The sequence below is a fragment of the Oryx dammah genome, unplaced genomic scaffold (assembly GCF_014754425.2).
Source record: "Oryx dammah isolate SB20612 unplaced genomic scaffold, SCBI_Odam_1.1 HiC_scaffold_29, whole genome shotgun sequence".
NCBI lineage: Eukaryota > Metazoa > Chordata > Mammalia > Artiodactyla > Bovidae > Oryx > Oryx dammah.
In genome coordinates this window covers 4,653,076-4,672,309 of record NW_024070213.1, presented here as the reverse complement: position 1 = coordinate 4,672,309, position 19,234 = coordinate 4,653,076, and the positions used below count along the sequence as shown (strand labels likewise).

The window sequence follows — 19,234 nt, the reverse complement described above, 5'->3', positions numbered from 1 at the left end:
AGGCTGGTGCAGAACCCTCAGCTCCAAGGGCCTTCCTGACCCATCAGAGCCACATGGGGCTCCTGGGCCTGGAGAGCAGCTTTGCGGGGCCTGATGGGAGCAGGACGCTGGCCTCCCTGAGGACCGCCTGGGCAGCATGGGGCTGGGTTGGGGGAGGGTCTTCCTTCCCCTGCCCTGGCCATGTGTCTGTCCCACACCGGGTGGGGTCCCCCTGAGCACATGCATCAGGGGGCCAAGGTGGGCCCCCAGGCCCTGATCCAAGCCCGGGGAGCAGCCCACGATGGCAGGTAAGCCTTCTATGTCCCTCAACTATGGGCCTGTGGGGCCCGCTCAGCCCGACAGTTACCCTCCCCCCCAGCCCTCCGCCACCACAACAAAGCACGGATTGTGTGTGACACGCTCAGGCCCTGGTGCACAAACTTCAAAACAGATAACGCTGCCTGTGCTGTTTGAGATAGGCAGCTGGGTGAAAGTTTTGAGCTTGCAAAGGGAAAAACAGGAGTGACAAGCACTCTTGGTGTTGCGGCAAAGTCTGGAGTTAAAATAAAGCCTTCTTCGCCTCGGGGGGTCGCGGGCTTCAGGCTGTGCTCCTGGATTGGCCAGAGCTCCCCCAACCCCACCACTCGGGCGGCCAAGGGGGAGGCCTGGGGCCCCTTGGTGGCTCACCCTGGTGTCTGCCTCCCACGAGGCTTTGAAGCAAGAATATTCTGGATGTGTTTTCCTCCCCTGGTGGGCAGGCCCCCAGGAAGCAGCCCCTGTATTTCCAATCAGGCACCCCTGTGCCTGGCTTCCCCCCGGTGCCCTCAGCTGGTTGCTCCCAAGCTGTTTGTAACAGGCTGGACTGCCAAGGCGGACATGCAAGGCTGGGAGCTCGGGCGCTCAGTGTGGGCTGCCGACAGGGTGCCCCCCTCCCATCTTCAAACCTCGGGAGCCCCTCCCGCTTGTAATGAGCTGTCAGTGGAATGAGTGGGTGGCCCTGAGCCCCCCACAGGACAGGCTGCAGCCCCCCAGGCCCCTGTGCCAGGCATCCGGGCTCTCTGGTGACCAGGATCACCTCGCCAGGGCTCCCAGCAGACCGATCGCCCCAGCGGGTCCAGAGCTGTGGGTGTAGACGATTGAGTTTCTTTTCTCACTTTCACTGCAGCAGGTGGGGTGGGGGCCCCTGCCCGGCCTGGGTACAGAGGCCCAGGCCTGGGCTCACCCCTGCTGCCCTCCCAGTCCCCTCCCTCCCCAGCTTGGGGAATGCAGGATTTGGAAGGCAGCCCTGTGTTCCTGACACGGAGAGGGTGGGCGGGGGGCCCAGGTGAGGCTTCCCCTGCCTGGTACTCCGTGCCCTGCATGATCCCAGGAGAAAACCCGATCCTGTGTGCACACTGCACCCCCAGCCAACCCCACCTCCGGAGCTGTGGCATCTGAAGAAGGCAGGCAAGGCAGGCCCTGGGCAGGGGTGCAACGGGGGTCTACAGGCAGAGGTGGAGGCAGGCCCAATCACTGGTCTAAGTGTGGGCTGTTGGAGGGGCTGATCTAGCATCTGGACTGCTGGTGTTAAAAGGGGCATCGCAGTGAGGCCCCCCTGCCCCCCTGAACTGCAGGCACAGAGGAGCCAGGACGTGTCGGGGGGCGGGACTTGTAGAAGGGTGTGCCAGTGACCCATGAACCCTCACCCCTCTGCTCCTGGGTTCTCTGCCCCTCTTTCCCACCCCTCCCCCTCTCGTGGGCTCTCCCCCTGTGCCCTGCCCAGGGTCTTCCACCTGCAGCCAGCCAGGCTCTTGCAACACCTCAGCCCAGACAGGGCGCAACCCTTGGCAAAGCCACACAACCATCTGGGACGGCAGAGTGCCCCCCCCTGCCCCCAGGGGAGCAGCTGGCAGGGTTCACAGCGGCAGAGGGCAGGGAGGAGGCTGGTTGAAACTGGACACCAGGAAACAGGCCCTGGTGACATGGCCCCCAGATCGTGGAGAGCTCTCAGAGGGGATACGCCAAAACCTCAGGCTCACTGGTGTCAGGAGAGAGAAACTCTTGAGACAGGAGTCCTGGGAGGCGCCCTGAGGATGACGCCCTATGTGACCTTGAGCCACTGTCTGCAACTGACGGGCCTCAGCTTTGTTCTTTGACAAACAGGGTGATGGAGCCAGGCAAGGGCTTCTCCCTCCTGCCTTCCTTCTGTCTCCAGCTGTTTTTAAGAAAATTGTTCTGAGTGCAGAAACGTAAGAAAACACCTGCTCTTCCCCTTGATTTGGAAATTGGTGCCATCCGTTATGGGCTTTCTCTGTCTTTCTCTCTTAGCTGAACTCCTACAAGGTGGTATAGCCCTCCTGCCTCCTCTGCTGACTGTTTCAGCATCTGAGCATAAAGACATTCTCCTACATAACCCGACACCATCCTCACCCCTGAGACGTACCGTCCACACCGACAGCTCCCTTCACTGTCTGTGGACACGGGTCGTTTCCAGTTTGGGGCTGTTTTAGTGCTTCAGCTCAGAACACTCCAGCCCACGTCTTTTGTCGCACAGATGTACACATTCTGCTGGATGTGTGGAACTGTGGAGTTTGGGGCATACAGATTTTTTTTTTCATTTTAGATTAGATTGCAGTGTTTGAACATTGGCAGCTGTTGCAGACCAGCACGGACTCTGACTTCTCCCCCAAAGTGGGCAGGTGCAGCCTCACTGAGCTGGCTCTGAGGGGTCCCCCTGGAGGGGGTGCTGGCCTCTCCCTCCTTTCCCCCAACCCTGACCCTCTGCTCTTTGTATCTGTGGCCATTGTCCTGGAGTCCCACAACACTTCCCTTCAGGGGCTGGCTCCCTGATCTCTGCCTCAGTTCTCCCATCTGTAAAATAAGATGGAAAATGGCACTTAGCTACTAAGTGCGTTTTTTTTTTTAAAAGACGTCAAGGTTTAAAATGTTTTTTATTCATAAAACTTTGTTAATTTAGTTTATATAACTTAACCTTACATTAAGTGTAATACAGGCTTTTGCAAAAATGAAAAAGGGACAAACATGGAAAAATAAATGGATTTATAAATCCTAATTCTAGAACTCATAGAAGCCAGCATTTTAAAAACAATGTTCTGAAGACTTCCTTGGCAGTCCAGCAGTTAGGACTCACCAGTTTTCACTGCCGGGACCCAGGTTCAATCCCTGGTCAGGGAACCTAAGATCCCACAAGCCGTGAGGCATGACAAAATAGACATAAGTAAATAAATAAAAGCAATGTCCTATGTCTCTTTTCACTACTCAAAAGCTAGACCAAACTGTATGTGCCATTTTCACCTAGCACTGTTCATTTTACACAACACCTTTACTAAGATATAATTCACACAATATGTAATTTACCAGTTTATAGTTCTGCGGTTTTTAGTGTAATTGCAGACATGGGCAGCCATCACCATAGTCAATTTTAGGGCATTTTCTTCACCTCAAAAAGGGTCCACCCTGCTTTGCTGCCACCTCCCTAATCTCTGCCCGCCCCACATCCTAGTACCCAATGGCTACCCTCTGTCTCTGTGGGCCTGCCTGCTCCAGACTTTTCTAGAATGGACTCATTCTGCGGACTCGTCATCTTTTGTGCTCTGGCTTCCTTCATGCGTGCCAAGTTGCTTCAGTCGTGTCCGACTCTATGTGAGCCTATGGACTGTCGCTGGCCAGGCTCCTCTGTCCATGGGGATTCTCCAGATAAGAATTCTGGAGTGGGTTCCATGCCCTCCTTTCACTTAGCACACTGTTTTCAAGGACCATCCATGTCGTACCAGGTGTCCATACTTCATTCCTTTTTATGTACCAGAATATTCTGCCGTTTGGATAGTAATGTAAAGATCTGCACAGGTTTTGCGTCAGCCTCCAGGGCACAGAATAACCAGGTGGCAAACTCTTAGCTGGTGGTGATTACCTGCTGTGCAGCTCTAAGTGATCTTTGCCGGCCTCAGTTGCCCTATCCGTAAAGCGGGTACAGGAGTGAGTGTGTGAATCTGTGAGACGGTGGTGAAGAAGCAAAGATGTCCTCGAAGTGTGTTGGCCCTGGAGGTGCTGTTCTCTCTCCACATCCCTTCCCCCCCCCCACCCACTGCCCTCTGCCCTGCTCTTCTGGGACAGGGGGCTGTTGGGCAGGGGGTGCCCCGTCCACGTGCACTCTTTAGTGGGCAGGACCTGCAGAGGATGAGGTCGGATATAGGAGCCCAGACATGGGGTGGGCTCCCGTCCAGGGGTCCAGCTCCCAGGACCTCATGTGGTTCCTCGAGGGGCAAGTTTCCCACGGGTCGGGGGTGAAGGGGGTGCGCTGGGCAGGTTGAAAGCCAAACACGAAAGTGACCTGAGGTCCAGGCAAATCGGAGGTGGCTGCTTTTTCTTTGTCAAGGAGGGAAATTGAAGAGCAAGCAGGCCACGTGAAGGGCGCTCCCTTATTCCTCACGGTAAACGTTCGCCGATTCAATGTGCTTCTCCCTCAGGGTGTCGGAAGGACCCCATGCCTGGATCCTCCGGAGGCGGTGTCCGGACCGTGCCTCCAGGCTGCCCTACGCCCCAGCAAAGCATGTCTGGGCTGGACCTGGAGGAGCTGGCCGAAATAGGTACAGTATGCTCTCTTCCAGCCCCATCCCGGTAGGAGACTGGCGGTTTTCTCTCCAGGGCTCTGTGTCCTTTCCTCTTCTTTTTTTTAAAGATCTCTTTATTTTGAGTTTCGGCTGTGCTGGGTCTTCACTGCTGCTCCCAGGCTTTCTCTGCTTGCGGCAAGCAGGGGCCACTCCTTGTTAGGGTGTGTGGGCCGCTCATTTGGGTGGCTGCTCTCATGTGGGGCAGAGGCTTAGGCACGTGGGCCTTGGTAGGTGCGGTGCAGGGGCTCAGCAGCTGTGGGGCACAGGCTTAATTGCCTGGAGGCACGTGGGACCTTTCTGGAGCAGGGATTGGACCTGTGTCCTCTGCACTGGCAGAAGGGTTCTTAACTGCTGCTCCACCAGGGGAGCCCTTTTCCCCTTCTTGTAAGGACATGACATTGGATTTAAGGTCCACCCTGATCCAACGTGACCTCACCTTAATTCACTTCGTCTCTAAAGACACTGTTTCCAAGCAAGGTCCCACCGTGGATTTCTGGGTAGACTTAAATTTCGTGGTCACAATATTCACCCGAAATGTGAAGTTCCCGCTCCTTTTCCAACTGAAAACATTCCTGAAGGAACCTGGATTTGTTTTGTATGAAGGAACCTTCTGTACTAAAACTAAACTTCAGCAGGCAGCCCTTTCTTCCTGCCTCATAGCACAGAGACCCCAGCTACTGCCTTTCACCCCAGCCACAGCCTCCTGTCGGCCACCGGTGTCAGCATCTCTCAGGAAGGGCCCAAGTCAGAATTCGGAGCTGGGAAATCAGGTTCAGGCCACACCTTGTGACCCCAGGGTCATTCTCTCCTCTGAGCCTCAGTTACCCCTGCTATCAGTGCGGAGGGACAGTCTCCAGCCCCCGGGTTTGTTTCACCCATTTTACTCTTTCCATGGGGTGTACACTGAGCAGGTGCATAGTGGGTGCACAGCAGAGATGGGCACATAGTGGGTGCACAGCGAGCGGGCAGGTAGCGGGTTTACAGCAGAGATGGGCGTATAGTGGGTACACACCCGATGGGCGTATAGTGGGTACACACCCAGTGGGCGCTTAGTGGGTGCACAGCAGAGATAGGCATGTAGTGGGTGCACAGAGTGGGCGCATAGTGGGTGCACAGCAGAGGCAGGCATGTAGTGGGTGCAGAGTGGGCACATAGTGGGTGCACAGCAGAGGCAGGCATGTAGTGGGTGCACAGAGTGGGCGCATAGTGTCACCCATAGAGGTAGGCATAGTGGGTGCACAGCAAGGCGAGGTGTGTGTCCTGTTAAAAGGCCTCAGGCAGCTCCCTCGCTGTCCTCCTTCCTGAGGAATGCAGTGACCCTCCTCTGACCCTGCTGTCTGCCGCAGAGCTGCAGAGAGATGAGGAGGAGGCCGCTGCCCTGGGTGCCGCGAGAAGGCCCTCAGCTGCACCCTCTGTGGCGCCCCCGGCTGGCCCGGACCCCGAGCTGAGCCTGAACCACCCCTTCTATGACGTGGCCCGACACGGTATCCTGCAGGTGGCAGGTGAGTCCCTGCGGGGTGGTTGGTCCCCTGGAGCGCTGCTGCGCCGGCCTTCCTGAGGGCCTGCGGTGTGTGGTGGGCTCGGCAGGGCTGTGCTCATAGCGTGACAACCGCAGCAGAAAGTACCCACCAGTGTTTTGCAAATGCACATGGCGCAGCTGTCTGAGTGCTCATCGTCCCAGTGCTCTGAGTAGCCACCAGGCAGCATCTATAAAGAGCACAGGCCGGAATTAAACGGATTGCTTTACTGACCGAGGATACTGTTATGCTGCCGCTCAGCAAACGCAGCAAACCTCTGCCAAACTCAGGAGCGAGCGGCCCCACGCCCAGCAGCTGGCCAGAAGGGAGCCTCTTGCGTCACGTTTATTTTCCCTGAGGAATCAGGGCCATGCCACTCACATGCATGTCTCACACAGGCAGCGTGTTGGTCAGGGTCCCCAGAGACACAGCCGATAGACTGTATGGAGATACGCATCCGAGGACATTTCTCGTAGGAACCGGCTCTCACGCAGTGAGGGATGCTGAGAAGTCCCATGACCTGCCCTCTGCATGCCGGGACCAGGCTGTTCCTGCTGTTAAGTCCTGGTCTGAGACTGGGTGAGCCCGTGGCTTTTCCAGTTGGGGCGCCCAGGGAGAGCAGACCCCGGGGTTCCCTCCCTGAGGACCAGCCCTCTGGCCCCTCCTCCCAGGCCTCACCTTGGCGTCCAGCTGTGTCCCCTCGCCCCATCTCAGGTCCACTCTCCTCTGCAGCCAGAGGACCCGGGGGACACAGCTCAGGACATGGACGCTTCTCCTGCTCCTCCAGCAGGTGGCATGTGACAGTTTAGGCCTGCCACCCACCAAGGGGCCCACTTCAGGTATACCAGACATCCCCCCACCAAGCTGCCTCCTAATTCTTCTCCCAGGGGCTGCCTCCCCTACCTGCTGAATGTCAGGACCATGCCCAGAACCAGAGCGTCTTGTCAAAAGTAATTGTTGAATGATCTCTCATAATTACTTAAAGAACTATGTATTTGGCCAAATGGGAGCTTTGAAGACTTTTCAAGTCTCAAGATAGCACTGATTTAAATATTTTAGGGAGGGACCTCCCTGGTGGTCCAGTGGGCAAAACGGTACTTCCAATGCAGGGCACAGGTTGGATCCCTGGTTGGGATCCTCCCATAAGATCGTATGTGCTGCATAGCACAGCCAGGACTACATACATGCATACAGAAATATCTTAGGAAATTCCCTGGCAGTTCCGTGGCTAGGATTCCATGCTCTCACAGCCAAGGGCCCAGGTTCTGTCCCTGGTCAGGGAACTGACAAATCCCGCAAGCCAAAAATAAGAAGTAAAAAATAACTACTTTACGGAGTGGTCACTTTCTGAAACTGCAGTCTGGGTCTGGGGCTGTGAGCTCAGGGGTGAGATTAAGAAGTTGGAAAGCAGGGTGGTCAGAGTGGAGGTTCCATCCGAGGGTCAGAGGTGAGCGGCAGAGAAGAGATAGAGGCAGGCGCCAGACCTGGTCCTGCTGGCGTCCAGTCTGCATCCTCACGGCTGGAGCACTCCTCACAACCCTTCAGACCCTGGCTGGGCTTTTCCTGCAGGACACAGACAAAATGAGTCTGCGAATCCCCTTTCACTCCCGCAGTAAAAGGTTAGCAACCTTAAAACCCAGACACGCTCCCTCATTGGTCCCGGGGAGGTCGCTGTGCCTTTATTGTGCATTTTAACCGTCCTTCTCTCTCGGAGCTGGTGATGGATGGTGGCGGGCATGTCACGGGTCACGGCACGGGACTCATTTCTTTCTGCAGAAACGGGGCTCCTCTGTCTTGGAGACTGTGAGTGATGTTGTGTTGTGAACCAGTGAGGGGAGAAGATGGGGTCGTGAATTAAACCGGTGCCTTGTAGAGTTTGCATTTTATTGATAGTTTTCATTTCCTCCCATATGACAATTTTCTAGCCCGTTTTCCATACACTGGCCTGTGTCACTGGAGAGCGGGAGGCACTGACTTATCCTGATGGGGGTGGTTAACACAAATGCCTCACAACTGCTCAGTGGGCGGGAGCCTCAGGGTCCCGGGGGTTCCTCAGGGCTGCGGGAGCTTTGGGGCTGTGACGGCCTCCTTGTTGGGAATGTCGGGGGCAGAGGAGGCCGGCCTGAGGGCGCTGCCCCGGAAGCCAGCCAGCCGTGAGCAGGAGCCCAGCTCTGACGCTCACCTGGCGTCTCTGGACCTCGGTTTTTCTCACCCCCGATGAAACAGCACACGTGCACGCACCCACCATCCTTCCAGCGTGTGGTGACTAATGGGCCACCTTTATGGAGCGCCTGCTGTGTGCCAGCTCGGCAAGGCTTTATTCCAACTACGAGTGCAGGCCTTCCTGTTCCCCCCAAAGTCAGGTCTCTTATCCCCACGTTGCAGAGAGGCTGGCCCAGGGCTGCCTGACTCCCCGGTGCGTCTCCCCTCTTGCCTGGTTCTGACTTGTATCCTTTATAATAAAGGTGATTGGATGTCTAGTGCTTTCCAGAGTTCTGTGAGCCAGTGAGTGATCAGTTGTGAGGCGGGTAGTGGGAACCTCGGAATCTATAGGCAGCTGGACAAAAATAGGGAGGCCTGGAGACCCTTGACGCATAGCTGGTGTCTGAAGTGGGGGCCAGCCTGTGGAGGATAGCGACCCCCCCCCCCCAATCTGGGAAGTCCCTGCGGAGGTGGATGTGGCTGCTGGAGCCCTTGAAGGTTTTCAGAGAGGGGATTGCAGAGCTGAGCCAAGACCCCCAGCACCCTATCACTGTCCTTTCCCCTCAACTGCAGACCGTGGGTCAGTGGGGACCATGTCTGGCCTTTTCTCTCCAGAGCTGGGTGCACAGTGAGCCCACAGTGAGTGTCTGTTGGCCTGGCCTTCCGTTGACCACTCAGCACATCGCCAAGACTCTCCACTTGGTCTGGTTCCTACGCTGACATCTCAGCGTGGAGGTCGACCTTCTCTTTCAGCGCCAGGGGCATTTAATTCCCTATTCCTCCAGTCTCTGCACAAAACAGTTTACATCTTCAGAAGCAAAGTCCTTCCCTCTCACAGGTGAGCACAGGCTCAGGTGAGCTGTGGAGCCTGGCCGCCTCGATGCTAGAAACATCGTTCAGGAAACACTTTGTGCCTCTAGGCACAGCCATCGAAGGTTTTGTGCCCAGACGGAAATGCCCAGCTGGCAAGGGAAGCAGATAAACGCCTGGGCCCCCGGCAGTCCTTTCAACAAGTGCCTTCTAAACAAACAGAAACCATGACCAGAATTCTCAAGGAACCTGTGAAAAGGCCGCTGTCTTTGGAAACCAAAATGACTCTCGCATTCTGAAGGTCGGAGTGGCTTGCGGCTCCCGGGAGAAGCGGATGTGCCTTAAATAACAAACAGCCGTCCTGGCTGGGCGTGAGAGTTTGACGCCTTGCCTTTCAGAGCTGGGGTGGGGTGGGTGGAGGAATGAAGGTGCTCTGCTGTCGTTTCTTCTTATTTTAAGTAAACATCTGACAACGGCTGTAAATACTTGTTTACGGTGAGTTACAGTGAGTTCAGAGTCTCGGACACTTCTGGAAGGGCACCTTTCTGCTTTCTGATACTCTTCCTGTAGGCTTCCCAGGGGGCTCAGTGGTAAAGAATCCACCTGCCTGTGCAGGAGATGTGGGTTCGATCCCCGAGTTGGGAAGATCCCCTGGAGGAGGAAATGGCACCCCACCCCCCGTACTCTTGCCTGGAGGATCCGGTGGACAGAGGAGCCGGGCCGGCTACAGTCCATAGGGTCGGACACGGCTGAGCGCACACGCACGGCCTTTCTGTAACCAGTCAGGAAATGACTGTGGGACCTCGTCTGAGCCCCGGGCTCAGCAGTGGGCTCTGGGGCGCAGGGGGTGGTGACGGCAACCTTGGCCGAGGCACCCAGAGCCTCAGGTAGCAGCACCCATCTGGCAGGTGCTCACCCTGGCTGCCTGCGCCTCTTAGCTCAGGTGGGCTGGACAGAGGCCGTCTTTGGTGATGGCCGGAGGGCGTGGGGGGAGACGGCCACCTCTGGTGTCAGGCCTGGACCGGGGCTCACACCCGTCTGCCCCGCAGGGGAGGACCGCTTTGGAAGACGAGTCATCACGTTCTGCTGCTGCCGGATGCCCCCCTCCCACGAGCTCAACCACAGGCGGCTGCTGGAGTAAGTCTGTCCTGTGCCCCCTCCATGCCCCCCCCCCCCCCTGCCCTTCCTCCATAGGCACCCCCCCACCCACGTGTGTCCCTCTCACTGGCAGGGGCCTCTCCATCACTCTCAGCACAGAGAGGATGTTCGGGGTCAAAGGTTGACAGACACTGATGGGCGCTCGGGTCCCCGAGGGGGTGTCATCAGTGCCAGCTGACAGTCCCACCTGCAGGACCGACGCCTGCACCCCTCCAAGCCACGCAGGCCGCCCTCTGTGTCTGCTCAGGAGGCAGCCCTCCCCACTGCCCCTGACCCGCGGGCCTCGTCCTCCGCCCTGTCCCTGGGGGCTCTCCATTTGCTCTGTGCGGCTGAGCTGGCCCCAGGGCCCCCTCCCCGGCCGGACCCTGAGAGCATCAGGAGAGCTGGCGAGGTCCCCATTGCAAAGCTCCCGCCCGGCGTCGCCCCGGTCAGCAGGCGGCCTCGGGTCTGGTGAGAGGCTCGGCCCGGGGAGGAGAAAGCTGCGTGCTGAGGCCACCGAGGCTGCTTGAAATCAAGTGAAGTTCCCTTCCACCTAGTGGGTCCTGCTGGGGGCCGAGTCCCTGCCCAGGTTGCCTGCCGGGCCCGTGTGACTTCCCTGGACACCATGTCCCGGGCATTTCCCCCTCAGCCGTCGGATTCTGCTCTCCAACCATGTGCCAATGACTCTTCACTCACTTGGTCAAGCCCCACCCAGTGCTGGGCATCCCTGGGAATGTCTGTCCCCTTGTGAGGGACAGAGGAGCGAAGTCTGGCCCAGGGCAGACACCCACTGCTGGGACGGCTCGGGGGCCTGAACTCTGCTGTCACTGCTTCTAGACCCACCACTTTTCTCTCGACTACAAAAGCCCAGCCATAGCTCAATGCCACGACTGTGGCCTGGAGCCCCAAACTCCCAAGTGAACGAAGGCACAGTTGGATCGTAAAAGTGTCCGGAAGCCTTCACGCTGCTTGCTTTGTGAGAATTCCCGGGACCCCAGGCATCCGACTAGTTTGCTGGGTCCTCCACCAGCTGCTGAAGATAGAACGGCCCCTGGGCTCTGGCGGGCTGTGTTTGCCTGGCTCCCAGGGAAGGCGGCTGCGGTCCCACCACCAACTCAGAGAAGCCGTGCCTGCATTCCTGGAGCACCGGGCCGGATTAATCACGAGCTGTGCTTTCTAGATGACGAATGGCTCAGCCCACCTGAGGTACAAGAACCTGGCCAAACCAGCTGTACGTCGGGAGCCAGATTGCTGATGGGGTCAGGAGAGCTCCAGCTGCAGCTCAAGCGCAGGTGGCTGGATGAGGGCTTTTCAGGCAGGTCACGTGCACGTGGCCAGGAAGGAACACGCACTGCAGCCCGGAGACTGACCGTGGGATTTGTAGTTTGTCCCGTGGAGTGTGGTCCCATGACAGAAGCGGGTCTACTTTCCAGGAAAACGAAGACGTGCGAGTGCACACTCAGTGGTGTCCGACTCTTTGGCCCCAAGGACTGTAGCGCGCCAGGCTCCTCTGTCCATGGGATTCTCCAGGCAAGAACACTGGAGTGGGTGGCCACTTCCTCCTCCAAGGGATGTTCCCAACCCAGGGGATCGAACCCACGTCTCTTGCATTGACAGGCGGACTCTTTACCTCTAGCACCACCTGGGAAGCCCAAGAGAAAGCACATTAGGAGCAGATCTGAAAAGGAGGAATCGCTTGCTTCTAGACAGACAGCCGGACAGCAAGTCATCTGAAGTGGAGGGGCTGAGTTAGTCCCGGGTTTGAATCCCAGTCCATCCTCGGTGTCAGTTTCCTGTGGCCATTGCAACAAATCTCCAAACTCTGAGTGGTATAAAGCAGCACGTTGATTCTCCCCCAGTCATGGGGGGCCGGGAGTCGTGTCAGCGGAGCCACAGTCCCCCCAGAGGAAGCTTCGCCTCCAACAGAGGAACATTTCTTGCCTCTTGCAGCTTCTGGTGGGGTAGCTGTCGGCGATTTCACACCCTCCTGGCCTGGTGGCCACATTGCTCTCTGCTCTGCCTCTGTCTTCTTGTGGCCGACTCTGCTCTGTGACTTTCCTCTTTTGAGCCATCTTACCAGGATGTGAGAGGCTGCATTTAGTGTCCGCCCCCCCACCCCATTTATTCCACACAATCAAAGGCTTTGGCATGGTCAATAAAGCAGAAAGAGATGTTTTGCTTTTTCCATGATCCAGCGGATGTTGGCAATTTGATCTCTGGTTCCTCTGCCTTTTCTAAAACCAGCTTGAACATCAGGGAGTTCGCTATTCACATATTGTTGAAGCCTGGCTTGGAGAATTTTGAGCATTACTTTGCTACCATGTGAGATGAGTGCAATTGTGCAGTAGTTTGAGCATTCTTTTGCATTCCTTTCTTTGGGACTGGAATGAAAACTGACCTTTTCCAGTCCTGCGGCCACAGCTGAGTTTTCTAAATTTGCTGGCATATTGAGTGCAGCACTTTCACAGCATCATCCTTTAAGATTTGAAATAGCTCAACTGGAATTCCATCACCTCCACGAGCTTTGTTCATAGTGATGCTTCCTAAGGCCCCCTTGACTTCACATTCCAGGATGTCTGGCTCTAGGTGAGTGATCACACCATCGTGATTATCTGGGTCGTGAAGATCTTTTTTGTACAGTTCTTCTGTGTATTCTTGCCACCTCTTCTTAATATCTTCTGCTTCTGTTAGGTCCATACCATTTCTGTCCTTTATCGAGCCCATTTTTGCATGAAATGTTCCCTTAGTTCTTGAAGAGATCTCTAGTCTTTCCCATTCTATTGTTTTCCTCTATTTCTTTACACTGATCACTGAGGAAGGCTTTCTTATCTCTCGTTGCTATTCTTTGGAACTCTGTATTCAAATGGGTATGTCTTTCCTTTTCTCCTTTGCTTTTCACTTCTCTTCTTTTCAGTTACTTGTAAGGCCTCCTCAAACAGCCATTTTCCTTTTTTACATTTCTTTTTCTTGGGAATGGTCTTGCTCCCTCTCTCTTATACAATGTCACGAACCTCTGTCCATAGTTCATCAGGAACCCTGTCTATCAGATCTAGTCCCTTAAATCTATTTCTCACTTCCACTGGATAATCATTAGGGATTTGATTTAGGTCATACCTGAATGGTCTAGTGGTTTTCCCTACCTTCTTCAATTTCAGTCTGAATTTGGCAATAAGGAGTTCATGATCTGAGCCACAGTCAGCTTCTGTTTTTTTGTTTTTTGTTTTTTTTTTTCCTGACTGTATAGAGCTTCTCCATTTTGGCTGCAAAGAATATAATCAATCTGATTTCGGTGTTGACCATCTGGTGATGTCCATGTGTAGAGTCTTCTCTTGTGTTGTTGGAAGAGGGTGTTTGCTATGACCAATGCGTTCTCTTGGCAAAACTCTATTAGTCTTTGCCCTGCTTCATTCTGTACTCCAAGGCCACATTTGCTGTTATTCCAGGTGTTTTTTGACTTCCTCCTTTTGCATTCCAGTCCCCTATAATGAAAAGGACATCTTTTTGGGGTGTTAATTCTAGAAAGTCTTGTAGGTCTTCATAGAACCATTCAAATTCAGCTTCTTCAGCATTACTGGTTGGGGCATAGACTTGGATTACCATGATATTGAATGGTTTGTCTTGGAGACAAACAGATCATTCTGTCGTTTTTGAGAGTGCATCCAAGTACTGCATTTCAGACTCTTTTGTTGACCATGATGGCTACTCCATTTCTTCTAAGGGATTCTTGCTTTGACTGTGTGGATCACAATAAACTGTGGAAAACTCTGAAAGAGATGGGAATACCAGACCACCTGACCTGCCTCTTGAGAAACCTGTATGGAGGTCAGGGAGCAACAGTTAGAACTGGACTTGGAACAACAGACTGGTTCCAAATAGAAGGAGTACATCAAGGCATCCTGTTTATTTAACTTACATGCAGAATACATCATGAGAAACGCTGATCTGGATGAAGTACAAGCTGGAATCAAGATTGTTGGGAGAAATATCAATAACCTCAGATATGCAGATGACACCACCCTTATGGCAGAAAGTGAAGAAGGACTAAATAGCTTCTTGATGAAAGTGAAAGAGGAGAGTGAAAACGTTGGCTTAAAGCTCAACATTCAGAAAACTACGATCATGGCATCTGGTCCCATCACTTCATGGCAAATAGATGGAGAAACAGTGGAAGCAGTGTCAGACTTTATTTTTGGGGGCTCCAAAATCACTGCAGATGGTGACTGCAGCCATGAAATTAAAAGACGCTTACTCCTTGGAAGGAAAGTTATGACCAACCTAGACAATATATTAAAAAGCAGAGACATTACTTTGCCAACAAAGGTCTAACTTGTTAAGGCTATGGTTTTTCCAGTGGTCATGTATGGATGTGAGAGCTGGACTATAAAGAAAGCTGAGCACCAAAAAAATTGATGCTTTTGAACTGTGGTGTTGGAGAAGACTCTTGAGAGTCCCTTGGACTGAAAGGAGATCCAACCAGTCCATCCTAAAGGAAATCAGTCCTGGATGTTCATTGGAAGGACTGATGTTGAAGCTGAAACTCCAGTACTTTGGCCACCTGATGTGAAGAGCAGACTCATTGGAAAAGACCCTGATGCTGGGAAAGATTGAAGGCAGGAGGAGAAGGGGATGACAGAGGATGAGATGGTTGGATGGCATCACCGACTCAATGGACATGAGTTTGAGCAAGCTCCTGGAGTTGGTGATGGACAGGGACGCCTGGCCTGCTGAAGTCCATAGGTTCGCAAAGAGTCGGACATGAGTGAGCGACTGAACTGAAGTGAACTGAACTGGATAATCCAGGATTAACTGCTCTTAAGATCCTTTTCTTAATCACGTCTACTAAGAGCCTTTTCCAAGTAAGGCCACGTTCGTGGGTTGTGGGGATTTGACGTTGGATGTCTTCTGGGGGCCACTTTCAAGCCATCACATCCACTTCCTGGCTGTGGAGGGAGGGAAAAGTTAGGTAAGTTAGTTAATATCTCTAAGCCTCAGTTATCATCTAAGAAATCAGAATAGGGGACCTCCCAGGCAGTCCAGTGGTTAAAACTCCGTGCTCCCAATGCAGGGGGCTTGTTTTTGATCCCTGGTTAGGGAACTAAGCTCCCATATGCCACACAAGAGCCCGCAAGCTGCACAGCACAGCCAAACAAGAAAGAGAAAGGAATGACGACGAGGCCCCCTGCAGGTGGATTCTCAGCATTGAGCTGGAAGCGTCCCCCGTGGCCCAGCGTTGGCACCTGCTGGGTGACCACAGCTCCGTTACAGGGAAGGCATATTTGGTTTTGATCAACGTGAGATGCTCATAACTGTGTCCTGCACTCTGTGCCCAGGTATTTGAAGTACACGCTGGACCAGTACGTGGAGAGCGACTACACCATCGTCTACTTCCACTATGGGCTGAACAGCCAGAACAAGCCATCCCTACGCTGGCTCCAGAGCGCCTACAAGGAGTTTGACAGGAGGTGGGTGCCCTCCAGCCTTGGGTGGGGTGAAGGGGAACCTCAGGTTCCTGGCTGAGTGAGGGGGAAGCTTGGGTGACAGGAGGGGTCCCGGCTGTGCAGTGGGCAAGGGAGGGACCCAGAGGGCCAAGCGGGGCATTAGGGTGAGCACCCCTCAGGGCCAGGGGCCTCTGTCCAGCACTGTCATTTAGGGCTGGGTGTGCAGCCGTGCAAGACTCTTGGTGCGTGCCTGCTTAGCCATGTCCGACTCTTTGTGACCCCATGGCCTGGAGCTGGCCAGACTCGTCGGTCCATGGAATTTCCTAGGCAGGAACACTGGAGCGGGTAGCCATTTTCCTTCTCCAGGGGATCTTCCTAACCCAGGGGTCAAACACACGTCTCTTGTATCTCCTGCATCGGCAGGTAGGGTCTTTATGACGAGCGCCACCTGGGAAACCCCATGATTCTTGAGAAGAAGCAAATGACATTTTCAAAGCGATCTTTTCCAGAAGCTCAGGCTGACAGTGGAAGGATATGTGTATATGCCTGTCTTGAGCGAAAACAGATACATTTTCAAATGGAAGGTAGCGAACTTCTTTTGTTTCTCCCACTTCTCTCACAGGTGGACTGGGGGCAAGAGTAAGATTATAGATCTTGGCTTGATGGAAGCCAAAAGGAGGGGCATCCTAGGCCTCAAAGCCACCTGATAGTGGAGTGCCTGCTAGAGGTAGTGAGTTCCCTGTCGGTGGAGGTATGTAAGCAGAGCTCCAAGTCGAATTGGATGCAATTTATACAGCAGAGATTTTTCCATCCACCATTACCAACATCACTACAAAGATACAGTGGGTTTCCTGCATCTTTTTCTGCTCCCTCTGCTTTTGACTTCTCATCTTCCAAACTGTTCTGCCAGGCTTCTCCTTTAAGCAAGAACCATCCACCCAGGAATGTACCTGACCCCTTTCTAGGAGTGCCGGTGCTCCTGCCATGGGTGGCACCTGATAGAGTCCACCTTCCTATAGGGATGGACTTTGTAACTGTTGGGTAAAGATGACCAGGACACCAAAAGAGTGTCTAACAGGCTTTAATGGCGAAGCGCTCCGGGGCGGGGTTCCCAGACCCGAACGAGGCAGGTCGAGGAAGTCCCCGCTGGGACCGTGTTGGGGGTGGTTTTTATATGTTCGTTGCGAGGGATGGTCAGGCTAGATGGACTGGGGTTCAGATAGGTCACCAGGCCGAGGTGTCGAGGGCTGACAGGTCCTTCTACGTGGCTGGAGTGGGGCGGCTTTAGCTGGTGAAGTGTGCTGTCATTGGTCCCCGGGATCTGGGAGGCTCCTTCCGGCAGGAGGGAGAGGAGGGGCGGCCCATCGTGGCCCCGGGGTCCGGCCTTAAAGTAACAGCTGTGCTCTGGGTCCTTGGACTACCTGAAAGTCACTGCGACTTCCTCCTTTCGAATTGCAAGACTTTTTTTTTTTTTTCTGGTAATTAATTAATATTCCTTCAGGAGATACTCTGAGACTGTCTAAATATCAGTTTCATGTGCTAGCTTTTGCCTCCCTTGCCATTTCTTGGCTTAATTATTATTAAGATGAGTGACAAATGGTGATTGGGGCTCTTAGTTGGCATTTTACCGTGCCCAAGAGCTTCCTCTTTCGGTTTATTTATATTCGTACGGGCTTGGGATCTCCCATTTTATTCAATAGTTTATAATCCATGACTATATTTATCCTAATGCTCAAATTGTTGAAATTTGGCCAGGTGAGCTTCAGCCTGGCTCCTATGTCCCACAGACACGTCCCTGTCCCTCCAAGCGCTTCCTTTACTTTCTAGGACAGTGAGATGCTCCGGGCACACACCAGGTGGCTTCCCAGGTGTCACTAGCGGTAAAGAACCCGCTTGCCACTGCAGGGGATGTCAGAGATGCAGGTCTGATCTCTGGGTCGGGGAGATTTCCTGGTGGAGGGCATGGCAACCCATTCCAGTGTTCTTGCCTGGAGAATCCCGTGGACAGAGGAGCCTGGCGGGCTACAGTCCATGGGGTTGCAAAGAGTCGGACACGACTAACAGCAGCTTAGCACACACACACGCACACCCAGCCCAGGAATCCGCCGTTTCTCTGGTCCCTGGTTCCTCTTAAGGGAGGACGCTCCTGGGAACCCGGGCCTGGAAGCAGTGTGTTAGTTGCTGCCGGGCTGTTACGGCTCGCAGGCGAGTCAGCGGACTGTTGCGGTGTGTGTGTGTACGTGTATGTAGACACACGTACACGCACACGTCGACGTGGGTCTTCGTGTTAGCATTTGCCTGTTTCTCCTGGTACCTGTGTGTTCACACCGACATCTATACTAGTTCCCGTCCCCCACCCGGGCTCACTCTAGCTTTCTCCCTTTCTGCATTCGTAACATCTCTTCTCCAACAGTAAGAGCCTGGCTCCCACTGCCTTTGTGCACGCTCAGGTGCTCAGTGGGGTCTGACTCTTTGTGACCCCATGGACTGTAGCCCGCCAGGCTCCTCTGTCCATGGGATTTCCCAGAAAGGATTCTGGAGTGCATTGCCATTTCCTCCTCCAGGGGATCTTCCCGATCCAGGGATCGAACTCACATCTCTTGTGTCTTATGCATTGGCAGGAAGATTCTTTACCATGAGCCACCTGGGAATCCACCGCTGTTACTTGGCCTGCCTCTGACTAATCGCGTGGCTGCCTCTCACTCGCTGAGGCTCTGTCACCGCTGCGGCTGCCCCACCCCACAGGGCTCCTGCCAGTGTCCCCCTGGGCTGATGCCCGCACCAGGCCGCCATGGCTGCCCCCTTCTTGCTCCCACAGTTGGTTGCAAATGTCGGGTCCCTTCTCAGCCCCCACCATCCTCTGCCTGCCTGGTCCCAGACACCTCGTGCTGGAGTTCCTGTCCACCCCCCTCGCTCGTGTCTGCCTTACTAATCAGCTCGCAGGGGCTTGGGGAGACTGATGGGTAATGTTTGCAGATTCCTGGGGTGTCGGTCCTGCAACTGTGACCAGTTCCAAGTGGCCCACATGGCCCCGCTGGGCACGGAACTGGGAGGAAATGGATGGCCATCCCTTCTTGTGGGTTCTCCCACCCTGGGATGTAACAGGCAAAGGAGCCCAGGGGCACAGCAAACAGTACAAGTCATGGAGTGATCAGGAATCAGTGAGGTTGGACCGTTCATGACCTTTGTGTTTAATATGATTTACTTCGTTGTGAGTTGATACTGTTGAATAACGGCTGTTTTTCACAGCTGACTCCCTGAATGGCTGAAATTCTGGCAGTCGGCTCTTTGAAGGGCGAAGAGCTGGCTTGAGGGTGTCCCTGGCTGAACTGAGTGTGGATGCCCTTCTCCCTCTGGGACACCCCCTCCCCACCAGGCTGCCAGCCCCTTGCTGGCGTCACAGACCCCAGCGGGCCCACCTCCTCCCTCCAGCCCTGGGTGGACGCCAGCCTTCTTGGCTCGGCGTGATGGCTCTGGACTGAATTAATCACGAAAGAGGAAGGGAAGTCAGCTAAGAAACATCTCATTGAAGGGGGTGCCT

The 19,234-nt window shown here is 54.5% G+C and overlaps 1 protein-coding gene across 2 annotated transcripts in view; it reads left to right on the top strand.

The window, feature by feature from the left end:
- Nucleotides 1-19,234, top strand: part of ARHGAP8 (Rho GTPase activating protein 8) — a 54,728-nt gene that overhangs the window by 12,364 nt on the left and 23,130 nt on the right. Inside the window, exons 2-5 of one of the 2 annotated variants that reach the window (XM_040234563.1) lie at nucleotides 4,446-4,565; nucleotides 5,936-6,091; nucleotides 10,168-10,255; nucleotides 15,586-15,717. In XM_040234563.1, the coding sequence (XP_040090497.1) occupies nucleotides 4,463-4,565; nucleotides 5,936-6,091; nucleotides 10,168-10,255; nucleotides 15,586-15,717 (479 nt within the window). In that variant the 5' untranslated portion in view covers nucleotides 4,446-4,462. The remainder of the gene's footprint in view (nucleotides 1-4,445; nucleotides 4,566-5,935; nucleotides 6,092-10,167; nucleotides 10,256-15,585; nucleotides 15,718-19,234) is intronic. The other variant, XM_040234564.1, reaches the window with a different exon arrangement.